The 26,276-nt window shown below is 41.8% G+C and overlaps 1 protein-coding gene across 1 annotated transcript; it reads right to left on the reverse strand.

Annotated features, from left to right (window-relative positions):
* Nucleotides 1–8,918: 8,918 nt before the first annotated feature.
* Nucleotides 8,919–9,955, reverse strand: tcima (transcriptional and immune response regulator a). Its single transcript, XM_083784766.1, has one exon. It carries the CDS (start codon nt 9,856–9,858, stop codon nt 9,553–9,555), a length of 306 nt encoding a protein of 101 aa, XP_083640892.1. The 5' UTR covers nt 9,859–9,955; the 3' UTR covers nt 8,919–9,552.
* Nucleotides 9,956–26,276: the final 16,321 nt, after the last annotated feature.

Raw genomic sequence — 26,276 nt, forward strand, 5'->3', positions numbered from 1 at the left:
TAATATATTAGTTCCGACACTTTCACCTGCATTGTAATGCAAGTGTCAATGCTGTATACCAGTGTTTCCAAAGCTTGTGGACTGGCCACAATGTCAGGATATTGGCAAAACACAATATCTTTATTCATAATTTAACATTAAACTATTAATGCAAAATAAATAAATAAATTGCATTGCATTTGTTTCTTTAAAACCATGAACATGTTTTTTCATATAGCCTGGCTTTGGCTAGACTCATACCCTGGATATGCCACTCCTCCATTTAGCTGTGTTATTTTTTCCCAACTATTCAGCCAAATTAATTATACAAAAGGTTGACAACGGTAAAACACACCGTTGGAGCTCTGCGGTAGGTAGAACATGTTAGTAAGCCCGTGACATGTTCAAAATATAGACATGAATGAACAAAGTCAGTCGGGATCGGGATGTATTATTATTGAGAATAAGAATTCCACTCTTCAAAGTCGGAGCTCGTATAGCCTCGTAGAGGCAGTGGCGTCCCTTAAAAGCGACAGGTTCTCTGTCTGCCGTCTCCCCTCTGCTCCGTTAACATTATGGGTAACTCATTCAAATGGTAAATGAAATGTGAAATGCATCCTCTATTGAGAAAACAACAATATATGTTGACAAAGACACTTCATACATATGGAAACATATTTTTATTCAAATCAATATGGTCTTCAGTTCATTTTGTTACATTTTAACCCATTCTGACCGGGCACCCATTTTGGTGTTGGCATCATGTCGTGTTTTAGCTATTTAAAAATAGCAGATCTACAAGCTCATATCGCGCCACCGAGTGGCGCGATACGAGCTTGTAGGTCTGCTATTTTTTGAAAAATCGAAGAACGACTGACATTTTTTTTAATCTGATCTCAGGTCAGAATGGGTTCATCAGACCCAGTGTGTGTCCGGCGGAAACCTCGTTATGAATCTGATCTCAGGTCAGAATGGGTTATAAGTAGGCTAACTACAGTTGAATTTCAATGGACTTCTATGGGCTGGTCTGCAGTACACCATTCTAACGGACCAGAAGTGAGGACGCTGTCTCATTTGGGGATGTGAAATTTGTAGTCCCTGTGTGTCTATTCACTGACACTTCCTCAACCGGGGAGGAATTTTGTGCATTACCCTAAAAGCATCTATATTGTGCATGCTACTACAACTACAACTGTTACAGTAGCACATACGTAACACAAAGCTTGGCCATTTTACACAGTAGCTACATGCACGCACTGACCAACAACAAAGTCAGGTAGGCAACTCTTGGAACAGCACCACACCACTTTCAACTCATTACATCATGCATGTACTTTAGTCAGAGCATAAACCTATAATATATCTAGGGCACACTGCAAGTGAAAGCGGTAAAAATTGAAGGCCGGAAAGTTTCAATCCAAATTAGAAAAGAGCTGAACTTATGAACATGCAGCAGGTCATTCGTAGTTGTATATTCTTTCTACAGTTCCAGTATGTATGAGATCTTTGTGTATTTCTAAAATAGTGAAATCTTTCAAATTGAAATTTCTCTCAATTTAGTTGTCATGCCAATTTCCAGTTGCCCCATGTATTCCCTGCAACTGCTGTTGGTTGGCTTGGCTTGGGGAGGATGTAAACAACTACAGCATGTGTCTCCAGCAGCCACTTCTTGTCACCTGACAGTGAGAAGTTTCACCGGCATAATGCTTTGGAAGAACACGCTGTCCATCCCAGTGTTGCACGCAGCTGAACAGGCAGTCTGACATGTGAACACAGCAAAGTGTTCATTCTTTACACCCGGCCAAACTGTATAGGATACCGAATGGAGCATATAATCCCCAGTCTCCACTCCAGGACTGGGGATCAATGATGTGAAGAAACTGCCGCATGCACACCGCAAATTTGAAATTCTAATTGTGTACGCTACTGTACTGTCATAATACACAACTGGCAATGTGTGTCCTTAAATGGCATTTAAATTGTCCAATTGTAAGAAACACCAGTAAAATGCAACGCTTTACAATCCAGTCAGTGGGGAATTCCGTGCCTCTTTCAGCTGCAATGTATAGTCCAGGCAGACATTGCAAAATCACGAGTGCAGGTTTAACTCTGTTAAACACATAAATCAACGCTCAGGGTTATACTGTATAGTGCAGCGCAACAAGTCCTATCACTCAGTCTGAATATGAGATCACACACACACACACACACACACACGCAGTTGGTGTCAAACCCTGTAAAAATAAACAGTCAAATAAATAAATGCAAAGACTATAGTTTTGATATATAAATAGGATCTGGGGTCTGCTATTGTTGCTGCAGGGTCCGGGGTTTCCTCTTTGGCCTCCTGAATCAGCTGCACCTGCAGGGACAGTGGCAGGTCAGGGTGGAGGATTGGTGGGTGGAGGTGGTCGGGGCAGGGGCGGCGCGGTGGACAGGACAAGGGAGTGAGGCGAAGAACAATGGCAAGGCCGTACGGTGGAACTGGAGCGAGACAGCATGTCTGCGGGGCCCGCCGGCTGCCGGCCCCCTGGAGGATCCTCCAGCGCCACACAGGAAAAGGGATTCTTCTCTATAGAGCTGCCCTGCACACACGCTAGTAGAGGACACACACACACACACACACACACACACAAGTACACGCATGTGCATGCAAGCACGCACGCACGCACACACGCACACACACAGACGTGCATGCCGAGCACATGAACACAAATCCTCAGTGTTAATTAACATATGGACCGCTAAAGGTCTGTTATTTTTACACTATTAGGGTTAAATTAACACTGATGATTTGACTGTGTACAAAAGCACACATAGTTCAAGACAATGGCGAACAATGGAGCCCCCATGCTGGCCAAGCTCTGACCTATGTGTTTAACTCCAGGGTCTCATCTCACACACACCCAGGGAACAGAAGAACAGAAGAACACACTGACCATGCAGGCAGTCCAGAGAGAGGACACTGCAGGTTATTAAAGGTTTAGTGTTAGCACATTCACATTAGGGCTGTCAAAAAAAATCGATTCGAGTTAGAATCGCGATTCTAATGCCGTCCGATTCAGAATCGATTCTCATTTTCCAGAAATGTGATTTTTTTTCTTGCACAAATGTACCTGTACCTGACAGGTACATTTGTGCAAAAAAAACTAAAAATAAACATGCACAGGTACTACCTGTGCATGCAATGCATTATGGCCTGGGTTTCTGCATAGTGCATTTACTACCAGCTAAGCTAAGCCTGCCAATTGTATTTATTTTACACCTGTTTTAATACTAATGTATTGTTCTGGTATTGAGTGAGAAGAGATTTTGTAACTTTTGTACTGGTTCAAATTTGTACAAGCTAAATAAATGAGACATGTTCTTACTCTTGGATTTAACCTTTGTGTGTTTAAATCATTCAGTTGATAAAACCTTTACAATTATACAAGCTTTTTACTAAATGTACTCTGCTTTCATGCCAGAAGACTGGAGTAGATCATGCTAAAATTCTATTTAATTGTTTTTAATAAAAAATAAAAAAAACTGCTTTAGAATGGGAAAAAAATCTTTTTTGAATCGAGAATCGGAAAAATCGAAAAGATCGTTTTTGAATCGAATCGTCACCCCAAGAATCGGAATCGAATCGAATCGTGGGACACCTAAAGATTCGCAGCCCTAATTCACATGCAGTAGTGAGTAGGCTATCTGCTTACAGTACCAGTGCTCATACAGCGCTTCTCTGCAGGGTTCTCAAGAATAATACTGTTAACAACACCAGTTACTGCACAATAAATCCAGAGTCTTCATTTAACTATGACAGTGTCCAAAGGGTACCAAATGGACCATTTGGGGTAATTTGTACAGTCTCAGAGTTAAATTGAACAGTAGGTTTAATCGAACCACAAAGAAATCACAGGGGGTTGCTTGCGTCTGTCCAACATTTCCTCTTTCTAAGAACTGTGGGCTCTCTTTCATCACTAATGACAATGTTGTTTCCATCTGCTGGGTACTCAACAAGGGGAGTGCCTTGCAGATCATTTACTTGTCAAATCAACACGCGTGCGACAACCATGGCAACAGGAAATTGAGAGCAATGCATGGCCTGAGCCATTTTGTTTTTCTTGGGATATGGATGCAGCGTCAATGTGTCTCCATGTCCCCCCCCAGTGAATGCTGTCCAGGTTGCAAGGGTCAGCTCCGACCCACGCCACTGACGCAATACAAACGTTGATGTTAGGATAACCCAGCGCACAAAAAATGCCACAGTACAACAATCAAAGGCCACAACATGCACAATACACTGAGTCATCAAAAGAACAGACCCTCACCCTCACTAAAACTGGAACCCAGTTGCGTTTCCTATTTGATGACAGTCACAATTAGCACTGACAAAGAGGTGCCACATTTCAGGAATCCCTCCTGATGGGCTGAACAATGTGGATCAACACATCTCTTTTATGTTCTAAGAGTTATGACCTCATCTGGATGACGCTACAGACCCAGATGGGGGGAGGTGGGTCCTCTGGGGAAATATGTGAGTCAGACAAGCCGGCGCGGCAAGGAAAAAAGTCATGTTCTAGTACCCATTCTTTCCCCTCTCAAACGTCCTCACACTTCCTGTATGGAGCCCTGTCTCACTGTGCCCTCTGACCTTTTGCTCTGCCTATTGGTGGTGCCCTAGACCTAGAGCCTGATTTATACTCTGAAGTACGACAGTATAGTTTGCCTAGCTAACAATGTGTTGCATTGAGCGGACACCACACCGGGCGATGTAGAAATGAAGCGTAGGTCTTCCCAGCCAAAACCATCTGCTTTTGACACACGACAGAATGACCGAATGACAGAATGACCGAAGACAAGCTAATCACGGTGGCCACAACAGCGTATGTGGTATGGACTAACTTCAAACATAAAACATTTGGAGGAGCCAAGTATGTGTGATTCAGGACTGAGGAGAAGTGTGCTTGAGGATTAGCGTATGAGTGTGACAAACAGAGCAGTCATTCTCAGCAGCCTCTGCTTTACTTTAGAATAAAGAAGAAGAAGCGAAAGAATCCAATAGACAAGTAATTGTTTTTCTTATGTGGGACTGGGAGCAGAAGGCTCTGAAGTTTTAGAGGAATAGTGCTCAGCAGATGTGATACACAGTTCAGTGGGTTCTTCCAAGAAAGAAGATTTTCACTCTACCCCTCACCTGGTGCCTGGTGTTTGTTATCAGGGCACAAACCTGACAGAAACTAACCTATTTTTCTATTGTTTATAAGCATATCATAAACATGACTGGTGACAAGTTATACAACACGTTAACATATTAACACCATAGGTAGATAATCCCATGACCTACTCTTTCAGACCTAGAAACCTTATCTACAGCCCACAGTGAGTGACAGTAGGCCACAGTAGATTGTTTGTCCCAGAAATTCACCTGACATTGTCATTCGTTTTAGAATAGAAGACAACCTTCGCTTTTTGGCATTCAAAGCACTTTGTAAACAAACTAACCATGCAGTCAAATCCAGAACTGACCAGCGTTTGGCTGGTGGGTAGTGATAAGAACCCTGGATCTTATCAATGTCTATACAAGGGCACGGTTTTCTCAAATGGAGAAGCCCTCTTAATGTCTATGGAGGTCTAAAATGAATTTAGAATAGACAATTGTTTGGCTTTTTTAACAGCTTTCCAAGAACCAAAGCACATAATTTAAATTAAAAGTTTATTTGACATGGCTTTTGTTAATATAACACGGGCCAAGTGTGAAGAGCAATTCAAGACGCCCCATGGTCTTTATGAACTGAGAGTCTGAGTCATGAGGAGTGGCGGCTGATTTTATAGTAGTATCTTCCCAGCCTACCGCTGACTAATCCTCAAGCCTGTACAGCTCACAGTTCCTCATCACACAAGCGTGCGTGGCCTGAACCGGTTTGCGCTGGAACTGAAGACTGCTGCTTTTCCCTGTGATCAGGGCTCTGCTAGTCTGCTCCCTCTCCGTCTCCTCCCTGGCTATTCCTTTCATTTGCTTTCTCTGCAAAGAACTTCTGAAACCCTCAGCTATAATTACCTAGAATAAAAGGTGTTATTTGTGCAGTACCGTACAGAATGTGGCACAAGTCTAATCTTTAGATTGTCTTATACTGTAACACAGAGGACGAAATTAGATTTTGTCATTATTCAAACAGCAAAAGAAGAACTGATCTCTGTGACACAAAGACGTGAAAAAGAAACCCCAATCATGTCTGTTATGGGCAAGTTTATACTTCATCGTACGGCCATGTCACTCTCCAAACTGAAAAACGACATGGCGGTACAATGAATTATAAATTAATCTATAAATTCATAAATGATGAATGGCTTAAACATAGCTTAATTCTGCCCCCCCCCCCCCCCCCCCCCACACACACACACACACACACACACTGTCTCTGTGTCTTCCTGTCACCGTGGCAATGCCCTCAACATAGCAGGCCAGAAGGGAGACTGCCACGGCGTCTGTTTGACATCAAAGCATAAAGCGTTTCTAAGACTTATGAAAGACAGGAAGCGGGTGGGAGAGGACAGCCCTGAGTCAAACACATCACACTGCCAAGACAGCCAGGACAATTGCCTTAAATATTTAGCTTTCTTTTCCTTAACAATTGGACAACCTTAAAAGGGTAAAAGAGGGGGCAATAAAAAAGCTGCCTAGGGCAAGACACTGTACACTTCTCAGACAAAGGGACCATTGAAATGATAAAACAGATGAATAACAAATCATGAACTTGAAAGCTCCTTCCACAAAAAACACGCTCCAGACACTCAACAGACACATTTTCTATAATAGACACTCGTAAAAATGTGAAGCTTTTTATCAAGACTAGTTCGTTCTAGTTAGTACTCAGTGTGTTAGATGAAACAGTGAGCAAGAGATAATGTGCACGCAGAGCACTAATTGGTCCTAGCATCTTGACACGCTTTTGGCCAAGCGCAGGTGATTTTCTTTCCCCCTGAGTGTCCCCGATCCCTGAGGCCATAGAAAGCAAGAACTTCCTTTGTCTGCTGCACATGCAGGCCCCGGTACAGTCAGATGTCAGATGACGCAGCTACAGCAAGCATGGAACCAGTTTGAGCCGGCAGAGGGACTGTCAAAGCAAGCAGATTAGCAAAGCATCCACTCCACTGATCTGCCCGGCTACTGCTAAGCTTGCCTATAGATTCTCACCATGGATGAAACTCTTCACCTATTGAACTGTTTAAAACATTGTGATTGTGGATATAATAAAAGGTTATAGGAGGGTAATTTGTGTTTGAGTCTTTTTGTTCCTTTATGGCCAAATGCGTCCCGGGGAAGACTTCTATGCGGCCCACGGCTTCATACCTGAATTGTATTATGAACGGCTCACCCAACAGTATATGGGACATTTTTACATTTAAGTTTTTTATTCACCTGGGCATTTCCCAGAGTATAATTTGTCAGGATTCCTTGTTGTCTCATTCTGAAGGGGTCAAAGACAGGCCATTTTATTCCATTTTTTACCTTGGACGTCTGGTTATATTTAGTAATGTAGTTGGCCCTTGAGTGTTTAAAGATTTTCTAATATGGCCCCCTTTGAAAAAAGTATGGACACCCCTGCTTAATGGTAAATGAAAGAGACAGTATTCTATAGCACAGTATTCTAGCACCGTAATACTACTCAGTCAGACAGACTCTTATCTAGAGAGTGAGGATGATGATGAGCTACACCTTACACAAACACACTGCTGAGCACAGCCTCCTCCAAGCCAAACTGGTTTGCACCGGTCTGCTGCCGATAGAGGGAGGAAACCCAATACTAAATGTTAACCACATCCACCCATGTGTAAGGCTACCCATCTCCAACGTTTATTTGTTGCGTCAGAATAAAAAAAAAGGGAAAATGATATGTCCAAAATTTTTACTATTATGCACTACCGCAAGATCTGATTGCATGATGCAAGACTGATTGCATGACGCAAGGTTTATGTTATGTCATTGGAATCATGTGGTACTGAGTGGCATGACATTGTCAATATTAAAACACCCAGGTCGTCGGAGTGTTATCTTATATGAGTGGTGTTCCATTTTTATTATATTTATTCTAAAAATAAAAACGTACACATTGACTGAAGTCAATGGGTTCATCTCAACAAATCGTTATCAGCTAAATCTAATCTTTCTTGAAAGAAGCTATACGGTATATAGCCACGTGGACAGATAAATGTGCAGTTTCAAAACAAGTAAACATGTTATTTGAAAATATTTTAGAAATCCTGTAATCAACCTTTCTTGAAATAGGTCAGAAAAATAGCCATATGTAAAATTGAATATAGGTCTATAGTGACCACTGGTTTCAAATCTTTAATGTTTAAAAAAGAAATCACTCAAACTGATGTGCATCATATTCAAATGCAGTAATATAGGCCTACCTAGATCTTTATGTTATCTGTGAGATATTAAGACCTGATTCAATAATTCACTGGTTAAAAGTATTCTATACCTTTTGACTTTTGTGACATGTCACCTGTGTCATTATAGTAACCATAACCAATACTATACAAAATTCACATTTTAGGCATTCAGGTGCTCTAATAATAAAAAGAAGGGTTTAATGTATTGCTCATGTAATTTTTTCATTGATCCCCCTTTTTCATTGATTTAACCTGCTGTGACATTTACTCTGGACAAGCCACATAAGCTATATTTTCTTCCATTGTTTAAAGGCAAACAAACCATAAATAAATACATTTGCCCATTATTGTATCCTAATAAAATGAGCAGGTTTAACATATGTTAATCTTGGTCATTTTATTAGGATACAATACCATTGGTCAATAACCTCTGACCTATTCAGAGTTGTGTTCGTTTATAAAGATAGCAGGCTGTTGTAAAAGCACATGAAGGGATGTGATCGCATATGAGGCATGGTAATAATGACAAAAGATGCGGTCAAACTTTAGTATAGACCATTGTTTTATTAGAAATAGAAAAAAAAATACATATAAATGCAAGTGGTGGCACTATAAAACGTTTGAGACACAACATACATTAGTGGCCACCATGCAATGGAACAGTGTTCAAATTGAAACTGATATAGAAACAAGGCATGTTTTCGTAAATCAGAGGCATTTTTATAGGCAATTTTTTTCGGCACCATGTCTCTTTTTGCTGCAGTTTTGCACCAGCAATAACGTTGTTGTTAATGTGCTGCGCACCTTTGAGGTGCGGTCAACTGTCAGTCACGCATCCATCTGAATGCACAAAGTCCCAGGAAGAGCGCTTGCATGGGGCTTCAGCCCTGAGAGTATTCCAAGCCATTTCATCTCGTCCCTTCCATCTCTTTGTCCAGTCCACACGTGATGCGACCCCCTCGGCGCTGTCACACCGCCACACGTGCTGCATGTGCATCTTCATCGGATGGTGATACAGACACTCTTTTTGTCAACAGGAGCCATTGGCTTTGGCTCCACGTACTTTAGTCCACGCGATTCACCGGTCCACATAGCGACAGGCTGAGCATCATCACCTGTTCTGCGCCGTTCCGGTCATGTCAGGAGTGCACTTCGGCTCCCACGGAGCCGAGAGAGAATGGAAAAGACTCAGCGTAGCTTGAGCAGCTGTCGGACCATGCCCGCGATACGGAGGAACTTGTCCTTCTTTCGCTGCTTCAGAGCCATAAGTGCTCTGGCCGTCTCCTCGGGGTCCTGGGTGAAGGAGAAGATGCTCCTCACCCGCTCCTCCGCCTTCATGTCGCCCGTTTTCTGGAACAGCCTCTGCAGCGCGTCCTGGTTGACGTTCTCAAAGATGTTGGCCACGGCTCTCTTGCGGTGCGCCGTGTCGAACTTGTTCCCGTGCACCGAAGGGCTCACGCGACGGGATTCCGAATACATGATGTAGGTTGACATCGTTGCTTTGTCTTTTAGTCAACTGCCTTTGTCCGAGACCTCGGAGTTGTCAAGGAAAGGCAGTTGCTCAGAGAGGCAGTCAGAGGATTGTGACTGAGAGAGCCCCGACTGCGGTATTTATAGGGCTGAGCACTCGCAGTCAGGAACCAAATACAAGACTGACATCATTGCACGGAAAGCGCCTCCCCTCCCTCTGCACTACAGTAGGCTACACAGCATGTTTATAACAACATCAGGCAGCGCACAAAGCAAGGAAGGCACAGCATCATGCAATGCAATGTGAGCAGTTATGAGCTCAGCTCAACATGCTCAAGTAGTATTCAATTCAATTAAATCTTTATTTAAGACTCAGGGTCCATAAACTCCATATCACATACTATACAAAATACCAATACACAATAAAATAAACAAACCGATAAATGAAAACCATAAAGAATATGCTAACAGTCTGTAGAGGCTGTTTCGCCAATGTCTCCAAATCATGGAAGAGAACCGGTTAGAACTTTGCAGGGTTGGTTAAAATCATAATTTGACACAGTTGTCAGACTCTTCTATAACCCGATACATGAATTCATAGGTTTTCTTAGAAGGGCTTGCTTGACAGGTATAGGCAGTGGCACCCCCAAGTTAACAAACAGCTGGCTGGCACTGTGCCATCTTGGTACCCTCAACAGCAGTGGCGTGCACAGACATTTAGAGGGGCAGGTGCTCCAGTGAAAAAAAGGGCACCTTGTACAGCGCATTTTGGGGCGGGGACCCATTTTGGTGCTTTAGCTATTGGAAAAATAGCAGATCTACAAGCTGATGAGCTTGTAGGTCTGCTTTTTTATCGAAGAACCACTGACATAGAAACATAGCTTTAGATTGTGGGGGCCTAAATAATATAGTAGAAGCGTTTTTATCAAGAATTGATCAATGTCACCATGGTCCACACACTACAAAGTAAGAAACACCCCCCCCCCCCCCCCCCCCCCCCCCGCCTTTGCCAAAAGGGCAGGGGGTGCTCTAGCACCCCCTAGTGTCTATCTGTGCACACCACTGCTCAACAGCAACCGTAAAGCATTCTTATATGCAATGTTTAGTTTTTATTTTATTGTATGATGAAAGTTTCGTGGGAAGAAATAAAAATAAAAATAAAAAATACGCTACATAATATGGTGATGCATGTATAGTCATAGTTTGTCTAGATTGTCATAATAGCCATGCATGTCTTTCTTGTCAAGAGAAACAGCAGTTGTCATTATGCACAACATGAAGGTTATCTGACTCATTTGTTAATTCTGGGCTGTTCTTTCCTTTTGTTTGTAAAGTACTGGTTAGTTGTACATGGAAAGGTTAAACACAGCTGTTAAGAGTCAGTCTAGATAAATATGTTTACTGACATTGAGTGTGACTGCCTCTGTGCCTTATGGGATTTCCATCCTCCTAGGTTGTTGGTCCGATATGAGATCTATGGATAAAGTCTACTCTGTGTAAAGGACTAAAGGTATATACTGTAGATGTGACAGTGTATAGGCCTAATATAATACTAGTCTGTGCTGTAGTAGCCTACTGTTTTGCTCATGTCAGTATTTTCGACGAAGACCACACGGTTATGTTTGCCTGCTGTGTCGCTCCTGTAAAATACGTTTTTTGGAGCATCTTAAAGTGAGTTGTGAGCTTTGTTCTACTTTGTGTGTTTTAACAGTTTGGCTCAGCACCAATGGCTGAGGATGTGTGTTACATATGGTAACAAGAAGACTCGCCCCGTTTCTGTTTTCCTCCCAGAATTTTCCCCAATGTGAGGGGTGGGAGAGGCTGGACAGCAGACGGCTGGACTTTGAATTTCTCTAACTATAAACTTTCATGACAGCAGACAGCCTAAGTACAAATATAATTTATGAAAATCTACTACATTGAAGTCTGTTCACAGAAGTTGTTGTAGGATATGTGGGGATTATCTGACGAGGTACCATTTGAGTGTGCAAAACCTTACATATACTAAATAATACTAAATTGTTTATAGGGTCAATATGAGTAAAATAATATAGCCTTTCTACAGGAGAATCTTTTTATATTTTTCCAAAAAGAATACAAACAGCCAATAGCATATTACAAAGTTATCCCCCTCACTGGTGACAATTCCGGGAGGAAAAACGGGCAAGCACCGGGTCGAGTCTTCCGGTATTCTTACATATCACTCTGAGTATTTTCAGATTTCCCGGCACCTACTCCAATATAGGCCTATAGTCTTCAAAAACTGTTTGTGTAACACATTTACACATTGCAAATAAAAGTGCATTAGATTAGATCTCCCTGTTCCAGTCAACGGCACCTACTCCAATGTATTGACTCACGATAGTTTCCAAAAACTGTTTGTGTAACTCATTTACACTTACCAAAATAAAAGTGCATTAGATTAGATCTCCCTGTTCCAGTCAACGGCACCTACTCCAATTTATTGACTCACGATAGTTTCCAAAAACATGTTTGTGTAACTCATTTACACTTATAGGCCTACCAAAATAAAAGCTTAGATTAGATCTCCCTATTCAAGTCAGCGGGCATAAAAATACCATTTGTCCTCCTGTCTTTTTGGTTCCGGAGGGCAGTGAAGGTGACTTCTGTTTACAACTCTTCTCAGGGAGCGACCCACTGGCGAGCAGTGTTGATAAGAAGCACTAGGCGTTCCCCTAGAGGCCGAGAAACGTAAACATGAACTCTATACTGCATGCGCGCACGCACGCACGCACGCCCACACACAAACACACACACACACACACACACACACACACACACACACACACACACACACACACACACACACACACACACACACACACACACAGCAGGCACAACACATGCTTGTGAGAAGTTGTGACAAAAAATTGTGTAAACTTTAATGTATCAATGTGCGTGTGCGTGTGCGTGTGCGTGTGGGTGTGCGTGTGCGTGTTTGTGTGTGTGTGTGTGTGTGTGCATGTGCGTGTGCGTGCGTGTGTGTGAGCATGGCTCGGGAGGGAGTCCCCACAGTTGCACGTTACAAGAGCTACTCCCTTATATGGAGAAGGAAATGCTGTTGAAGGACCAACAGCATTTTATTCCCTAGAGCTTTCTGAGAATGACATTATACCCAGGCGTGGAATGCAAGGCTTGTCAGTTCCACTGACTTGTGCTGAGGCGAACAGAACAATACCCAGCGACACTCGCTCGCTGCCAGTAGTGACAGACAACACTCAAACAATACACAGATCCCAGTGGTGGAAAATGACTAAGTACATTTACTCTTTAACCCATTCTGACCTGAGATCAGATTCATACGAGGCTTCCGCCGGACACACACTGGTCTGATTAAACCCATTCTGACCTGAGATCAGATTCATACGAGGTTTCCGCCGGACACACACTGGTCTGATGAACCCATTCTGACCTGAGATCAGATTCTAAAAATGTCAGTCGTTCTTCGATTTTTCAAAAATAGCAGACCTACAAGCTCGTATCGCGCCACTCGGTGGCGCGATATGAGCTTGTAGATCTGCTATTTTTAAATAGCTAAAGCATAACATGATGCTGACACCAAAATGGGTGCCCGGTCAGAATGGGTTAAAACTGTAGTTACTAGTTACTTTGTAGATTTAGATTATTATCAAAGTATTATTTCATATTATTTCACTTTGCAACGCATTGTGAGCTTTTATACATTTTATACATTTGAAAACTTGTGAATTGGGAACTTATGCATAATGAGTATATTTTGATGCCAATAGTATAGTATATTTTGAATATATAACTTGTAACAGATTATTTCTACAATAGGGTATTTACTGTAAGTGAAAAATGTGAGTACTTCTTCCAACACTGACAGATCCTTACTGACATTGTTCCCCCTTTTCTGTCTGAACATCGCGACGCCACAGGATACTCGTCTGTCTCGAGGTGGCATTACAGGTAGTCTGGGGGGAAGAAATCCCATATTTATGACCCCTGTTGTTCTAAGGCAGCCAGTTACACAATGAGGTCTCTTGACAAGGAAACGGAAACAGGGGGCCTTGAGCTGCAGACTCTATTCTCTCTGTACATGTCAGGTATTTGAGTCTATCAACAAAAATAAACTAAATTTAAAGATCCCTGTCATATCTCTTCCTCTAGGGGGTTAAAGCTCAGGAGACGTTTGGTTTACTCCCTGATACACTTCTTTGAGATAAGTCTCATGTTACTGGGAAAAAAAACCCTGTCGTTAATCATTTTATTTCATTCTGTAAACATGGCGCCCAGAAATGAGAAAGCATCCCACTCATAGATATAACTATAAATAGAATACTAGAGTTTATACACATACAGGATCTGCCAAAGTCTTGTTTTGGCAAAAAGATCAATGACCCAGCACTTACTTGTTACTATTTATGGCGGTGTAGTGTAAGTGATTAAAATAAAACATTTTAGCCCTGGTTTAAAGTAACATCTAGAAATGGATTTAGTCAGTCTGATTCATTATGAAGTTTAAGTTTGACAAAAAGGATAATAAAATACGTAGAGATACACTGACAATTAAGTAAATAATAAATATTTAGGTTTATTAATTTACTTTTGAATGCATGTTGTCAGCCCAGCTGGCCTCAGTAGCCTACATCTGTACTGCTATACTATACTTATATAGAAGTGTGCAAGCATTGATAAAGGCTTCTGTAGGCTACACTGCACAAGTGAGTGCATCAGCGTTCTTATTTTAAATTTGAAATCCTAGTGTTTATACTGCTTGGAGTATAGCAGATAGGTGGGTTTTAATATACTGTATGAAAGCAGTACAGACCTTTCCAAACAAAGAAAAGTATTATATATAATATATATATATTAAACCCTCTTAATTTACATGCATCTTTCCTTTCCTGTGAACTTTCCTTAAAGATGGAGTGCCGTGATTATTTTCCAACCTAAAACATGATCATCAGGTCTTATTGTTACATAAGGAGGTATAATCTTTTCAAAAAAGTGTACAGTATTTGTTAAAATGTTGTTTTTATGTGGGCACGCCCACAAGTTCATTAAGTATGCCATGGTGGATGGTGATGGGTGGTGATCCACCTGAACTTAAGCACCCACAGCTGTAGTTGTATGATAAAGGGGGAGGGGTTAGAGGAGGGGCTGATGGTGTGATGTCACTATATTACTGTTTATTTCATTGGCCCGTTTGACTGTCAAGGGTTCAGCCTCCAGGAAGAAACCCTAAATAGAGCACCGAAGTCTGACGTCACTTTCAGTAGAGGGCGTCTGTCCCCAGGTTCATGTATTTGTTTAGTTGCATTGAAATCCCCATTGAGGCGATTTGAGATCGCCTCATATAACAACTGTGTTTGAAAAATGAACATGTCACCCCGGCCGCTTCACTCATATGGATATGAAGAATCAACTGACTGAGAGAAAACGCTAATGTTACTGCTACTGAATTAGTTAGATTTTCGCTAGAAGACACACGATACAGAGACACCTCCCTGACAATAACGCCGAGACAGCTTGTTTATTTTTGGACCACAACGCTTATAGTAGACGATATTAAGATCACCCCATGTTATTCTCCATAGAGAAATCACTTCCGCGAACCAGGGGAATCGTCGGGATGAGCGAGTTACGTCAGGACTTCGGTGCTCTATACAAAGTTAATACACCATTGCACATAAAAAACGACCCCAGGGTGTCTAATGAAGTACTGTCACCTCATAGACACATGAAAAACTGAAAAACAATTGTGGCACTACATCTTTAATGTTCGCAGCAGTGCACCCATATACTACTGTAAGACTGTTGAAAATGTCACAATCACTTTTAAATGCTATTTCTCCCAAGTCTGACCCAAGTCTTGGGAATATTGGTTCAGTTGCACTCCATTATACTGTCAACCAGCCAAACTGACAATGCAGTCGGTGAGTTTAGGATAGTCCTTTATGATCCCAGGGGGAAACCAGTGGCACATTGCATTATGACCCTGCCTATCACACAGGACATGCAGTACCTATAAACTAATTTGACATTGGCAGTCAGTCAGAGGGTTGTTATGACTGCCAATGTCTGATTACTTTACAGGTTGCATGTCCTGTGTGATAGGGAGGGTCATATTGATGATAAAAGTCAATATTGGGTATTGGCCCTGTCTCTGACCGAGGCCTTATGAAATGGAATGATATGGTCATGTTGATACACTTGATCACACTTCACTGAAGGACATAAGATGAGTAATTTTGAGAATTTTGATCCCTGGAGGATGTCATAGCAACAAATCAGTAAGAGTGAAATGCTGTAACAGGTAAAGGGTAATAAGAAGCAAAATAATAAAGAAAATGTATCACCGATGAATATGAATGGATACAGTATATGTACAGACAATCAACACAGTGAATGAATATGATAATTAATATATGCACAGTGCCAACATGATACAAAAGCTAGTAATCTGTGTAAAATGCGTAATACTAGTGTGTGCACTATCTCAATAAAGAATATAAGAGTGACTATTAGTTATACGTAACGGCATCTACACGTAACAGCGTCTATCAAGATTCCATGTGCAAGGGTGCCAGAGTAAAAAACAAAAAGTATGCCAAAAGAACAGACAGTATACCATAAGAACCTCAGAAGAATGATAACATAGCAATCTTGCTATAAATGTATTGGAAGCTTTTATCAAGGTGATTAGAATATTCATGTTCTGTCCATGCTTTCACTTACATAACTTGATGTTCCAGATAGCCAAGGCGATATCAATCAATTATAGATAAGGTAATCAGTGACAGCTTTATCAGAAAAATGTTCATACATGGGACTTTGACCCGCAGATCATACGTAGCCTACCTACTGTACCTACTGTGATGCACATGCAATTTCCTGTCCTATAGATACCTTCAGTGCCAGCATCGGATATGTGTTGAATGTACTGTAATTTGCACCACACAACTTTATTTTTTATATGTGATATATATTGTAGTTTAATTTGTACAGACATATAGACTATTGCAGTACATTCGCAGTGCATGTGAAATACATAGAATATCTCTTGGTATGAAATTATACAAATTAAGTTGGCTAGCTATGTGTTTACATGTGATTGGAGGAGCATATCGTTGAAGTTGCATGGAAATCTTTTATATCCAAAACCATTCCTTTGTTATTATTATTTTTTTAAATATATGAAATTGTGAAAATAGCTGATCTACATGCTCACAGCCCGTCACGTTGTGAGCTTATCGATCTGCTATTATATAGATATGAGTTTTATGCGAAAGAGCAACGATATATTATGGGAATCTGAGTAACTACACTACACTTGCACCAATCATTGTGGATTTATGGCAGGTTGTTAACCCATTCTGACCCGAGATCAGATTCATACGCGGTTTCCACTGGACACACACTGGTTCTGATGAACCCATTCTGACCTGAGATCAGATTCTAAAAAATGTCAGTCGCTCTTCGATTTTTCAAAAAATAGCAGACCTACAAGCTCATATCGCGCCACTCGGTGGCGCGATATGAGCTTGTAGATCTGCTATTTTTCAATAGCTAAAGCATGACATGATGCTGACACCAAAATGGGTGCCCGGTCAGAATGGGTTCAAGCAGCAACGCACTGAACAATAAAAGTGGAACATTTGGGGAAATCAGTAAGTCTCCAGGGACCTGTGGGTTTATACAGTGTGTGCAAGGTATAGTTTTGAATTTGTCATTTGTTTTTTAAGGGGTTTTAATCATTTCAGTTTAGTTTTCATTGTTTAAAAATATTAAATGTTCATGCATTTTCAATATTAGTTTCAGTTTTCTATATAACAGGGGGATTGTCACTTTGTGTCAGGGGCAAGATTTAGCAAGTTCAGATATATATAATATATATATTGTGTAAAAAATGTACGCTCACACACGCACGCACTCACGCACTCACGCACACAGCCACGCACGCACGCACGCACACCACACACACACACACACACACACACACACACACACACACACACACACACACACACACACACACACACACACACACACACACACACACACACACACACAGACAGACAAATTTGACCAAATTGTCTTTAGTTTCTGTTTTAGCTTTAGTTTAGTTAGTTTTTCCCCCAAAGTCTAGTTTATTGTTTTTTACAGTTAACACATTAATTTATATTTTGTTGTAGTTATCTATGACTGTTTGTTTTCTCTATATGGAAAAGGAAACAGAAGGAGCTCATGTCCGTTCTTCAGAGAGGTCATTGTGAATGACATCATACCCCATGCAGCGAGGAATGCTAGGCATGTTGCTTTTTCAAATCTGTGTGAATTCATCTGTTTGCACGTGCATGTGTGAGTATGCATAACTAACTGTACTGTATTTGTGCATGTGTGTGTGTGTGTGTGTGTGTGTGTGTGTGTGTGTGTGTGTGTGTGTGTGTGTGTGTGTGTGTGTGTGTGTGTGTGTGTGTGTGTGTGTGTGTGTGTGTGTGTGCGTGCGTGCGTCTCAGAGTGCCACTGATCACAGCTTAGTCAGTGGCAAGTCTCCAAAGGCAACAGGCAGCAGCTGGTTGTAAAAGGAATGCCCTGCAACGTACCAGACACATTCCTGTTGAGGAGTGAGTGAGGGAACATTCCATGGTCCAGAAGTTCTTTGTATGTGCGCCTGTGTTTGCATACCTGTCAATATTGTGCTAAAAAAAAAAAATCGATGTCCAAGTGCACTATGGGATTTCCTGTAGGCTTATCTGTGTGAGTATGCATGTGGGAAGTCAGGCAACGTTAAGCCCAATGTAATCTTCGTTGTACAACAGCTGTGACTTGATGGAAATAATACATTTTCAAGCACAAACAATCACCATCTTATGAAAAATTAAGATGGGAGGTTCAAATATTAATTTGTCAACTTACAAAGCAATTTATATAGGAACAAAATGCACACAAATAGCATCTCTAAATCTTGTTGGTTTGCGCCTCCATCACAACACAAGTGAGTATAAACACTAGGATTTCAATTTCAAAGTACAGTACTAGTATGTCAATATCATTGTAGCTAAAATAATAACTTTGGCTTTGAGTGGACTAAAAGCACTTGACAGAATAATCCCAGCCCAGGTTAAATTCCCTTAAAATAACACATATTCTGAGTATACCTTCTGAACCTACTGTATATTTGTTTGAGTGAGCGATATAGGTAAACATTGAGTCAGTTTTAACTGCCTCCAATCCCCCACTGCCTGACGGTAAAGGCTGGTGGACTCTCAGCTGTTAAATGTACAAAGCATGATTGGATAACCCGAAACACCCTAGATTAAGTTGTAAAACTCAACAGAAACATAGAGCCGAGCAGCGCAGGGAGGGGGTCCCAGTCAGGGGAAATGAGAGCTGTAAATAGCTAATGAGCATCAGGTTCCTTCCCAGAAGTATTTGTAATTTGGAAACAAAATAGCTTAAACAAGTTCATTTGGGTTTTTGGGATGTTGGGGAATGGGCATGTGTTTCATAACCCAGCATGGTAGGCATACAGATGTAATAGCATGGACGGATGTGGAACGGCCCGAGGGAAATGTTCTGCCGGTGAAGTGTCAAAGCAAAAGAGTCGATGATGTACTTCCTCCCCCCCCCCCCCCCCCCCTCAGCCCCCCCTATCGCACCACCACCAATAAGGGATGCACCCTAAATGACTCGGTGCATTGCTCCCGCAGGGGGCACCCAGGCTGGGCGGCACTACAGTACAGTGCAGGGCAGAGAAAACCGGATCAAACCAGCCAGAGCACCAGGCACATACTGCATGCGCACATGCACACGCACTGCTCAGTCAGCACTGTGCCGCGCTCTCTCTTCCTCACTGGTCGTCATGGATGGATGGTCTGAGGGTAGCGTCTGTCTGTCGGCTCCCTCCTGCCAGGACTTTAAATTATTACAGGCATCCTGTACACACAGCCCAGCCCCCCCCCCCCCCCCCCCCCCCCCCCCACCACGGTATCAGGTGGATCATATTAGGGTCACCAGTCTGCTTGGGAGGTGGGCCGTGACACTGTGTGTGTGTGTGTGTGTGTGTGTGTGTGTGTGTGTGTGTGTGTGTGTGTGTGTGTGTGTGTGTGTGTGTGTGTGTTTACGTGTGTGCGCGTGTGCGTTGTGGTTAGCTCTGCTGATAGGGCATTCCACTGGTATAAACCGGTTACTTCACAGAGGTTCCCCACCCCCACTCCCCATCACTGGAGATGTTCTTACTCTCACTCCGCTCTCTCTCTCTCTCTCTCTCTCTCTCTCTCTCTCTCCCCTGTCGTGACCATTTGCTTAATAATTCATCATTTGTTTTTGAATGAGGGCAAATCTTCGACATGGAAACACGACAGAACACCTTGGAAAGGCATGTACTGTATATGGCTGTATACAAGCTTACTGAAAGAACAACCTGTCATAATTCTGCGATGGTTTGCATCGAGTGCTTGTCCACTGTCTAATGAACAGGATAGATCTATTTCACCAGAGCTGAGTCAGTGACCTGTGTGTAGCTGTGTCCTTTGTCCGTAGTTAATAGTTTTTGTTGGGGTTGTGAATTAATGAATCCATACTTGGATACAATAACAATTTTGGATTATTCTTCACTTGCTGTTTATGCGCCTGGAATGACAGTGGTATGGCATTGAGTTGATTTGATTCTGAATAAGGTCAGCAGTTGAATGAAACAGCTGTAAAATATGCTGTAAGTGTACACACATACTGCTGTTGATACAGTTTGTAGAGTGTGTTTGAAAGATTCTCTTCCTCTCTCGCTATATCTCCTTTAGTCTGTCTCTCCTCCCTTTTTCTTGTTCACTCTCCTTGTATGTCTCTTTCGTTTCAGCTTAGGTCTGTTTGTCTTTATGCATGCGTGTGTGTGTGCGTGCGTTCGTGCGTGCGCGTCACACTGCGCACCCTCCTCCCGAGTCCCAGATATGAATGTATTCATACTGTCACCATTGTGTTTGTCTAGCATCAGCGTGAGTATAGCGGCCACACAGCAGCCTTCACCTCCTGATTCTGATTATCTGGGCTCTCACTCTTTCAGTTCCGTTTAGTCCAATCCCATTCCATTCCATTCCATTCAATTCAATTTCCTCAGTGTTTAATGAACAGCATTTCGCAGCCTACCGTCCGACAACCATTTTCCATCCCTCTCTCCATGTACATATACATGTAATACAAATGTTACCCAACCAATATTGAAACATATCGTAATTACGTCACCATCGACAGCCAGTTATAATCCGACATTGAAACATAATATCCTAATTACTTCACCATCAACATCCGGTATATACAGTATACTATACCACGCATACCATACATAGCCTACATATACGTCCAGGCGACCACAGTATAGTACTTTCAACTTACGTATACATGTATACATACATACGTTATATTGACCAATATTATTGATATTGAAACATATCTTAATTTTCTTTTTGGACATGCAATTTTCCTAGAGAACGTTAAATGGTTTGGGTGAGTATGTATGTTTCATCTGAAACTAGCAACTTGCGAGATACACACAACTAGGTCATACATAGCCTACTTGTGTACTACCCTCCCAACTTGAAAGTTATCTTAATTACGTCAACAACAACAACTAAAAAGATTCCTTTTACCCATCAAATAATTTTTAAAGATAGATTAGTTACATTACCATCAAGAGCCAATTAAGTACTAATCGTTTATAAAGAATTACAAACGTTTATAAGAGCATAATATTTAAATATTTCGTATCGTTCAGGAGGTTTTCATAAGTTACTTCAAGAGACAAATAAGTAAAAGATACTTTAAATATTGATATCTTTACAGTTTCTTTAATGATTTTTGAGGAGAGATTATATTTTATTTTATAAATATATATTTATTTCTCTCTAAAGTAAAAAAAAACTGTTAAAATATTGTATTGTATTTTATATTAATGTCGAATTTCTTTAAAGATTTATTTATTGTTTTAGTATTTAATTTCAACTTGCGCGCTCTGCACTCGACAGAGTGCAGTTCTAGTTATTATTGCGACCGAAGGTCGCAGTTGACTATGAATCCTGTGTGTCGGGCATCACCACGGTGCCCAGGTCTAGTGACATCATGTGACATCATCAGGGATGGAGATGTGGAGACCCTGATGTCATAGTGCTGTAAATGGGACCTGCTATCGCAGTTAAGCCTGGGGATCCCTCATCCATATTGGCCAGCAACTCTACATCTGACCTCAAACCCTTAGATCTCCATGGATATATGTAAGAACCTGTTCTGCTTCTGACATTCCATATGGTTTTTTTCCATAATATTTTTATTAGGTTTTTCCCATTTTAAAATACAAGACATACATGACCATGATGACCATAAACAAAACATAGGAAATAAAACACAATACACAATACAGAACAAAACAGTAAACAAAACAAGCGGAAACAAAACAGAACAGACAATAACAGAACAGACGCCCACAAGTATCCGCACCCACCCTCACCCTCCCATGCCCTGGGGGAAGTAGAATAAGTTACTGAGTTTGAATTTCATGCATTAAAATAATTAAGATGAAATGCTAGCAATGGTGGACGCAATGTAGAAAGAAAATGAACAAATGAGTCAGTCATTCCATATGTTTATCCTTCCCCATCCATCCTTCCTCTTGCGATGTCTCCCTTTTGACTTATTACCTGTCCATTCAAATTTCAGAAGGGCCTGCCCCAAAGTTATTAGTGCAGCCGCGCCCGGCAGCCTGCGAAAACTAGAGTTCTGCAACAGGCCCACCTGTCCATTCAAACTCTAGACAGGCTCGCCCAAAAGTTATTAGTGCAGCCGCGCCCGGCAGCCGGCGAAAACTAGAGTTCTGCAACATCAAACTCTGTACACTCAAGAGAATGTCAAAAGCACCAGCGCCCAACAGTCTGCCGTCAACGAGGCGGATGCGTGCACGCGACCTCGCCCTTTAGGGTCGAGGTTGCTTCTCGCCCTCAGGAGCTTACATGCAATTATTATTATTATTACCTATATATGCTGCTACATTTTCTAAAGGAAGCCAAATAAAAATAGGATTTGTTCTTATGTACCTATACACAAGATAAAGCACAACCTTGAACCTGTCCTAGATGATGCACTCTGAAAGTGTAAAGAATTAGCCTTACAACTTTCTGAGTTTCAGAAACACTCCACATGTATAGCTGTGTCTCCGCCCAGTGTGGGCGGAGACAGACATGGAGCATCATAGTCATTGTACAAAAGGGGAAGGACGCTGCATACCGTACGTCCGAGGTTGACTGGGTTGCCATAGCAGCCCTCCAGCAAACAAACACTGACTATATTGTGATTGGTGGATTAAAGTTTCCTGTTTCAGTGGTAACAGTACCAGTTCCAGGCAGTCTCTCACATCCAGCAGCTGAGGGAAGGATGTAGACAGGAGCTTGGCCCTTTCATAAAGTTCCTATACTGTTGGCCACTGAATAGGTCCAATAAAGTGAGAAAGGGATTTAAGTAGTCTTGCTCACAGGCACCTCATCAGAAGTTGGTTGAGTTGGGTTCCTCATTAATTGGCAAGGATTGACCCAGCAACCTTCTCATCATAAGCCTGCATTCCTAGAATCTTTCTAGCCAGGGCTTGTGTAATAAGTCGATGGATAATAAGGCCACATGTCCTGACCGGATACCAAGTCAGTCAGACTACAGTAATAGTACAGTACAGCAGGGTTCTCAAAGTGGGTGCCGTGGCATCATAGGGTGCCGTGACACAGGGGTACCGCAGAATACTGACTTGGTAATATTTGGAATGTATCAATATCACTGTTAAACACTTAACAGTGTATAAACACACAGTATAAACACTTATATACTTAGTAATAAGGACCACCTAACCTCCTTGCCAAAAATAGCCAATCTACAAGCTCATTTTCTTGTGAATGTTCCCCGTCGTAATGGAAACTATTATATTCCTAGTGGCACATGCATATAGGAAATTGTAAGTCAGTATAGTAGATGCAACAGTACAGTATTTATGTGTTTCCTGGATGCGTCGCAGGCCTTTTGACCGTATCCATCATGGTAAACTTTTTCTAAAGCTACAAGAGCGAGGTGTCCCCTTATATCTGGATCCTGCAGTTTTGGTACTCACACCAAACCATGCAGGCTAGGTGGGGAACTAGTATATCCACACCCTTTCTAGTGTCCAATGGCGTGCGCCAGGGGGGAATTTTATCGCCCATATTATTTAATTTGTATTTGGATGACTTATCAAAACAGTTAAAAGAGTGTAAAACTGTCTGCATGGTGGGGGATCACCTTATTAATCACATGATTTATGCAGACGATTTGGTTGTACTCTCACCTTACAGTGCTGGCTTACAGCAGCTACTTAAGGTCTGTTCAAAATATGGCTTTTTGTATGATATTAAGTTCTCTAAAAAGAGTGTTGTTATGATCAGTAGATCAAAGGGCGACCAAAAGCTCACCTTTCCCTCCTTCTATCTGGCAGGTGAAGTCTTAGAGGTGGTAACAAAGTTTAAATACTTGGGGATGATGATGATGTGCAGCGCCAGTGCTGTAAACTTTATGGTCAAGCCAACATGCTGGCACGAAAGTTTCATATGTGTACAGACAATATCAAAATAGCACTTTTTAAAACCTACTGCACTCCACTTTATACAGCTCACTTGTGGTGCCGTTACAGCAAAGCGAAAATGAAAAAACTTCAGGTGGCATATAATGATGCTTTTCGAATATTCCTGAGACTCCCAAGATGGACCAGTGCAAGTGAAATGTTTGTGACCAGTAATGTACCCACCTTTCATGCTGTACTGAGGAATTCTATGTTTAAATTCATGTGTAGACTGAGGGAATCAAAGAATGTATTAATTATGGCCTTAACAGGGATCACACAGAGTGACACAGTCTTCTCCTCATGTTTCTGGAAACACTGGAGGCAATGTTTATGTTTTTAATTGACAAGGAGTGAAAATAGCCTGATACATAGGCTATCTCTGTGTTGTTGTTTTGTATTTACTGTCATGTTTTTCCCCTGTTGTTTTTATATGGACCCATTGTGTCTGAAATAAAGTTTTCAATCAATCATTCATACTGTATCTTAGGGGGAAATATTTACCAATTTACATACCGTAATATGACAAAAGTGTTCGGTTCTATGAAGTAACAATGTAATTCAGGGGTGCTGAGGAAAATGTTATTTACAGGGGTGACCCGAGACAAAAAGGTTTGAGAACCACTGCAGTACAGACCCCAGAGCTGTGTTAATGTAGTCTGGAGGAGCAGTGCCAAGCAACTGGATGGTGGCAGCAGGCTCATTGTTCAACCTCCTACAGTAGTTAGTGGGCAATGCCCTGAAGAAGAGGCTGGAATGTAGGTCAACAGCCCCTTGCTATTTCAGTCAAATAGCTCACAAATATACTTTATTCACAAAATGGACCCTGACGAAGGCATGTAGCTGAAACGCGTGGGTCCATTTATAATGATCTTTGCCATGCCATACAAATAAAGGCTTTTTTCCCCCACTTGACTGGAACAGAGTGCCTTAATTGGACCCCTCTTTCATCTTTTCAATCGTGAATATTAGTTGATCTTGCTCTTCAGGGAATACAGTGAGCTTAAATAGACCGCCTGATTGGTCAGCTGCTTCTCACATCAGTGCTGCAGCCAGGCAAGTGATACATCGCCCACATAGTAGTGTGCTGTGCATGCTTGTGAAGCTCTTAAGTGTATCTACCTAAACTAGCTCGGAAGCTACGAATCATTTAAACTACAGTAAGGCTTGATTCACAGTCTCTGGATGCCTGAGGAAATATGTCACCTGTAAAAATGTGCCTATACGGTAAATACTGTGCTTGGGAACGCTGTTATCCCAAACCATTCAAAAACGAAAGAAAAACTGCAGTCGGATATATACCGGGTGGCATAGAGGTAAAACATTCGCCCACCATTCCTGGCAGCGATTCCTGGAGCTCGGCCGCCACCATGCCCGTGTTAGTGGGCGGGGAGCCGGCCATTGTGACCTTGTGAATGAGCGGGGCATGACTCCTACTGTTTGGGGGAGGCGCCTGCTTAGCAGGGAGGGAGAGTTAAGATAGCGTGAACCAAGTGTTACCAGCTTTTCTGCTGAAACTCCTTTACTGTCAGGTGAAAAGAAGTGGCTGGTGACACCATGTGTATAGGTCATAGGAGGGGGCACGTGGTGTTTGTCTATACACGCAGCCCAGGCCAACAGTGGGGCTTTGGCACTGCAGCAATAGGGACTGTAGTACCACAAATGTATTAGAAAACTGCAGTGTCATTTTGTGGGACCACAATGGAAATAAGCCTCTGGGTTTTCTCGTGTGATCCTTTTGACAAAAAGTTGTCTTTGTATGTATATATGCTTGTTGTCAATCAATGGTTTTGTCAATCAATTATATATATATCAATCAATCAGTGTTAAAATATAT

The sequence above is a fragment of the Protomyctophum parallelum genome (assembly GCF_964188405.1).
Source record: "Protomyctophum parallelum genome assembly, chromosome: 15".
NCBI classification, from domain to species: domain Eukaryota; kingdom Metazoa; phylum Chordata; class Actinopteri; order Myctophiformes; family Myctophidae; genus Protomyctophum; species Protomyctophum parallelum.

Excerpts from the sequence above, each read along its gene's own strand:
- tcima (XM_083784766.1), bottom strand. The coding sequence starts at position 9,858 with ATGTCAACCTACATCATGTATTCGGAATCCCGTCGCGTGAGCCCTTCG.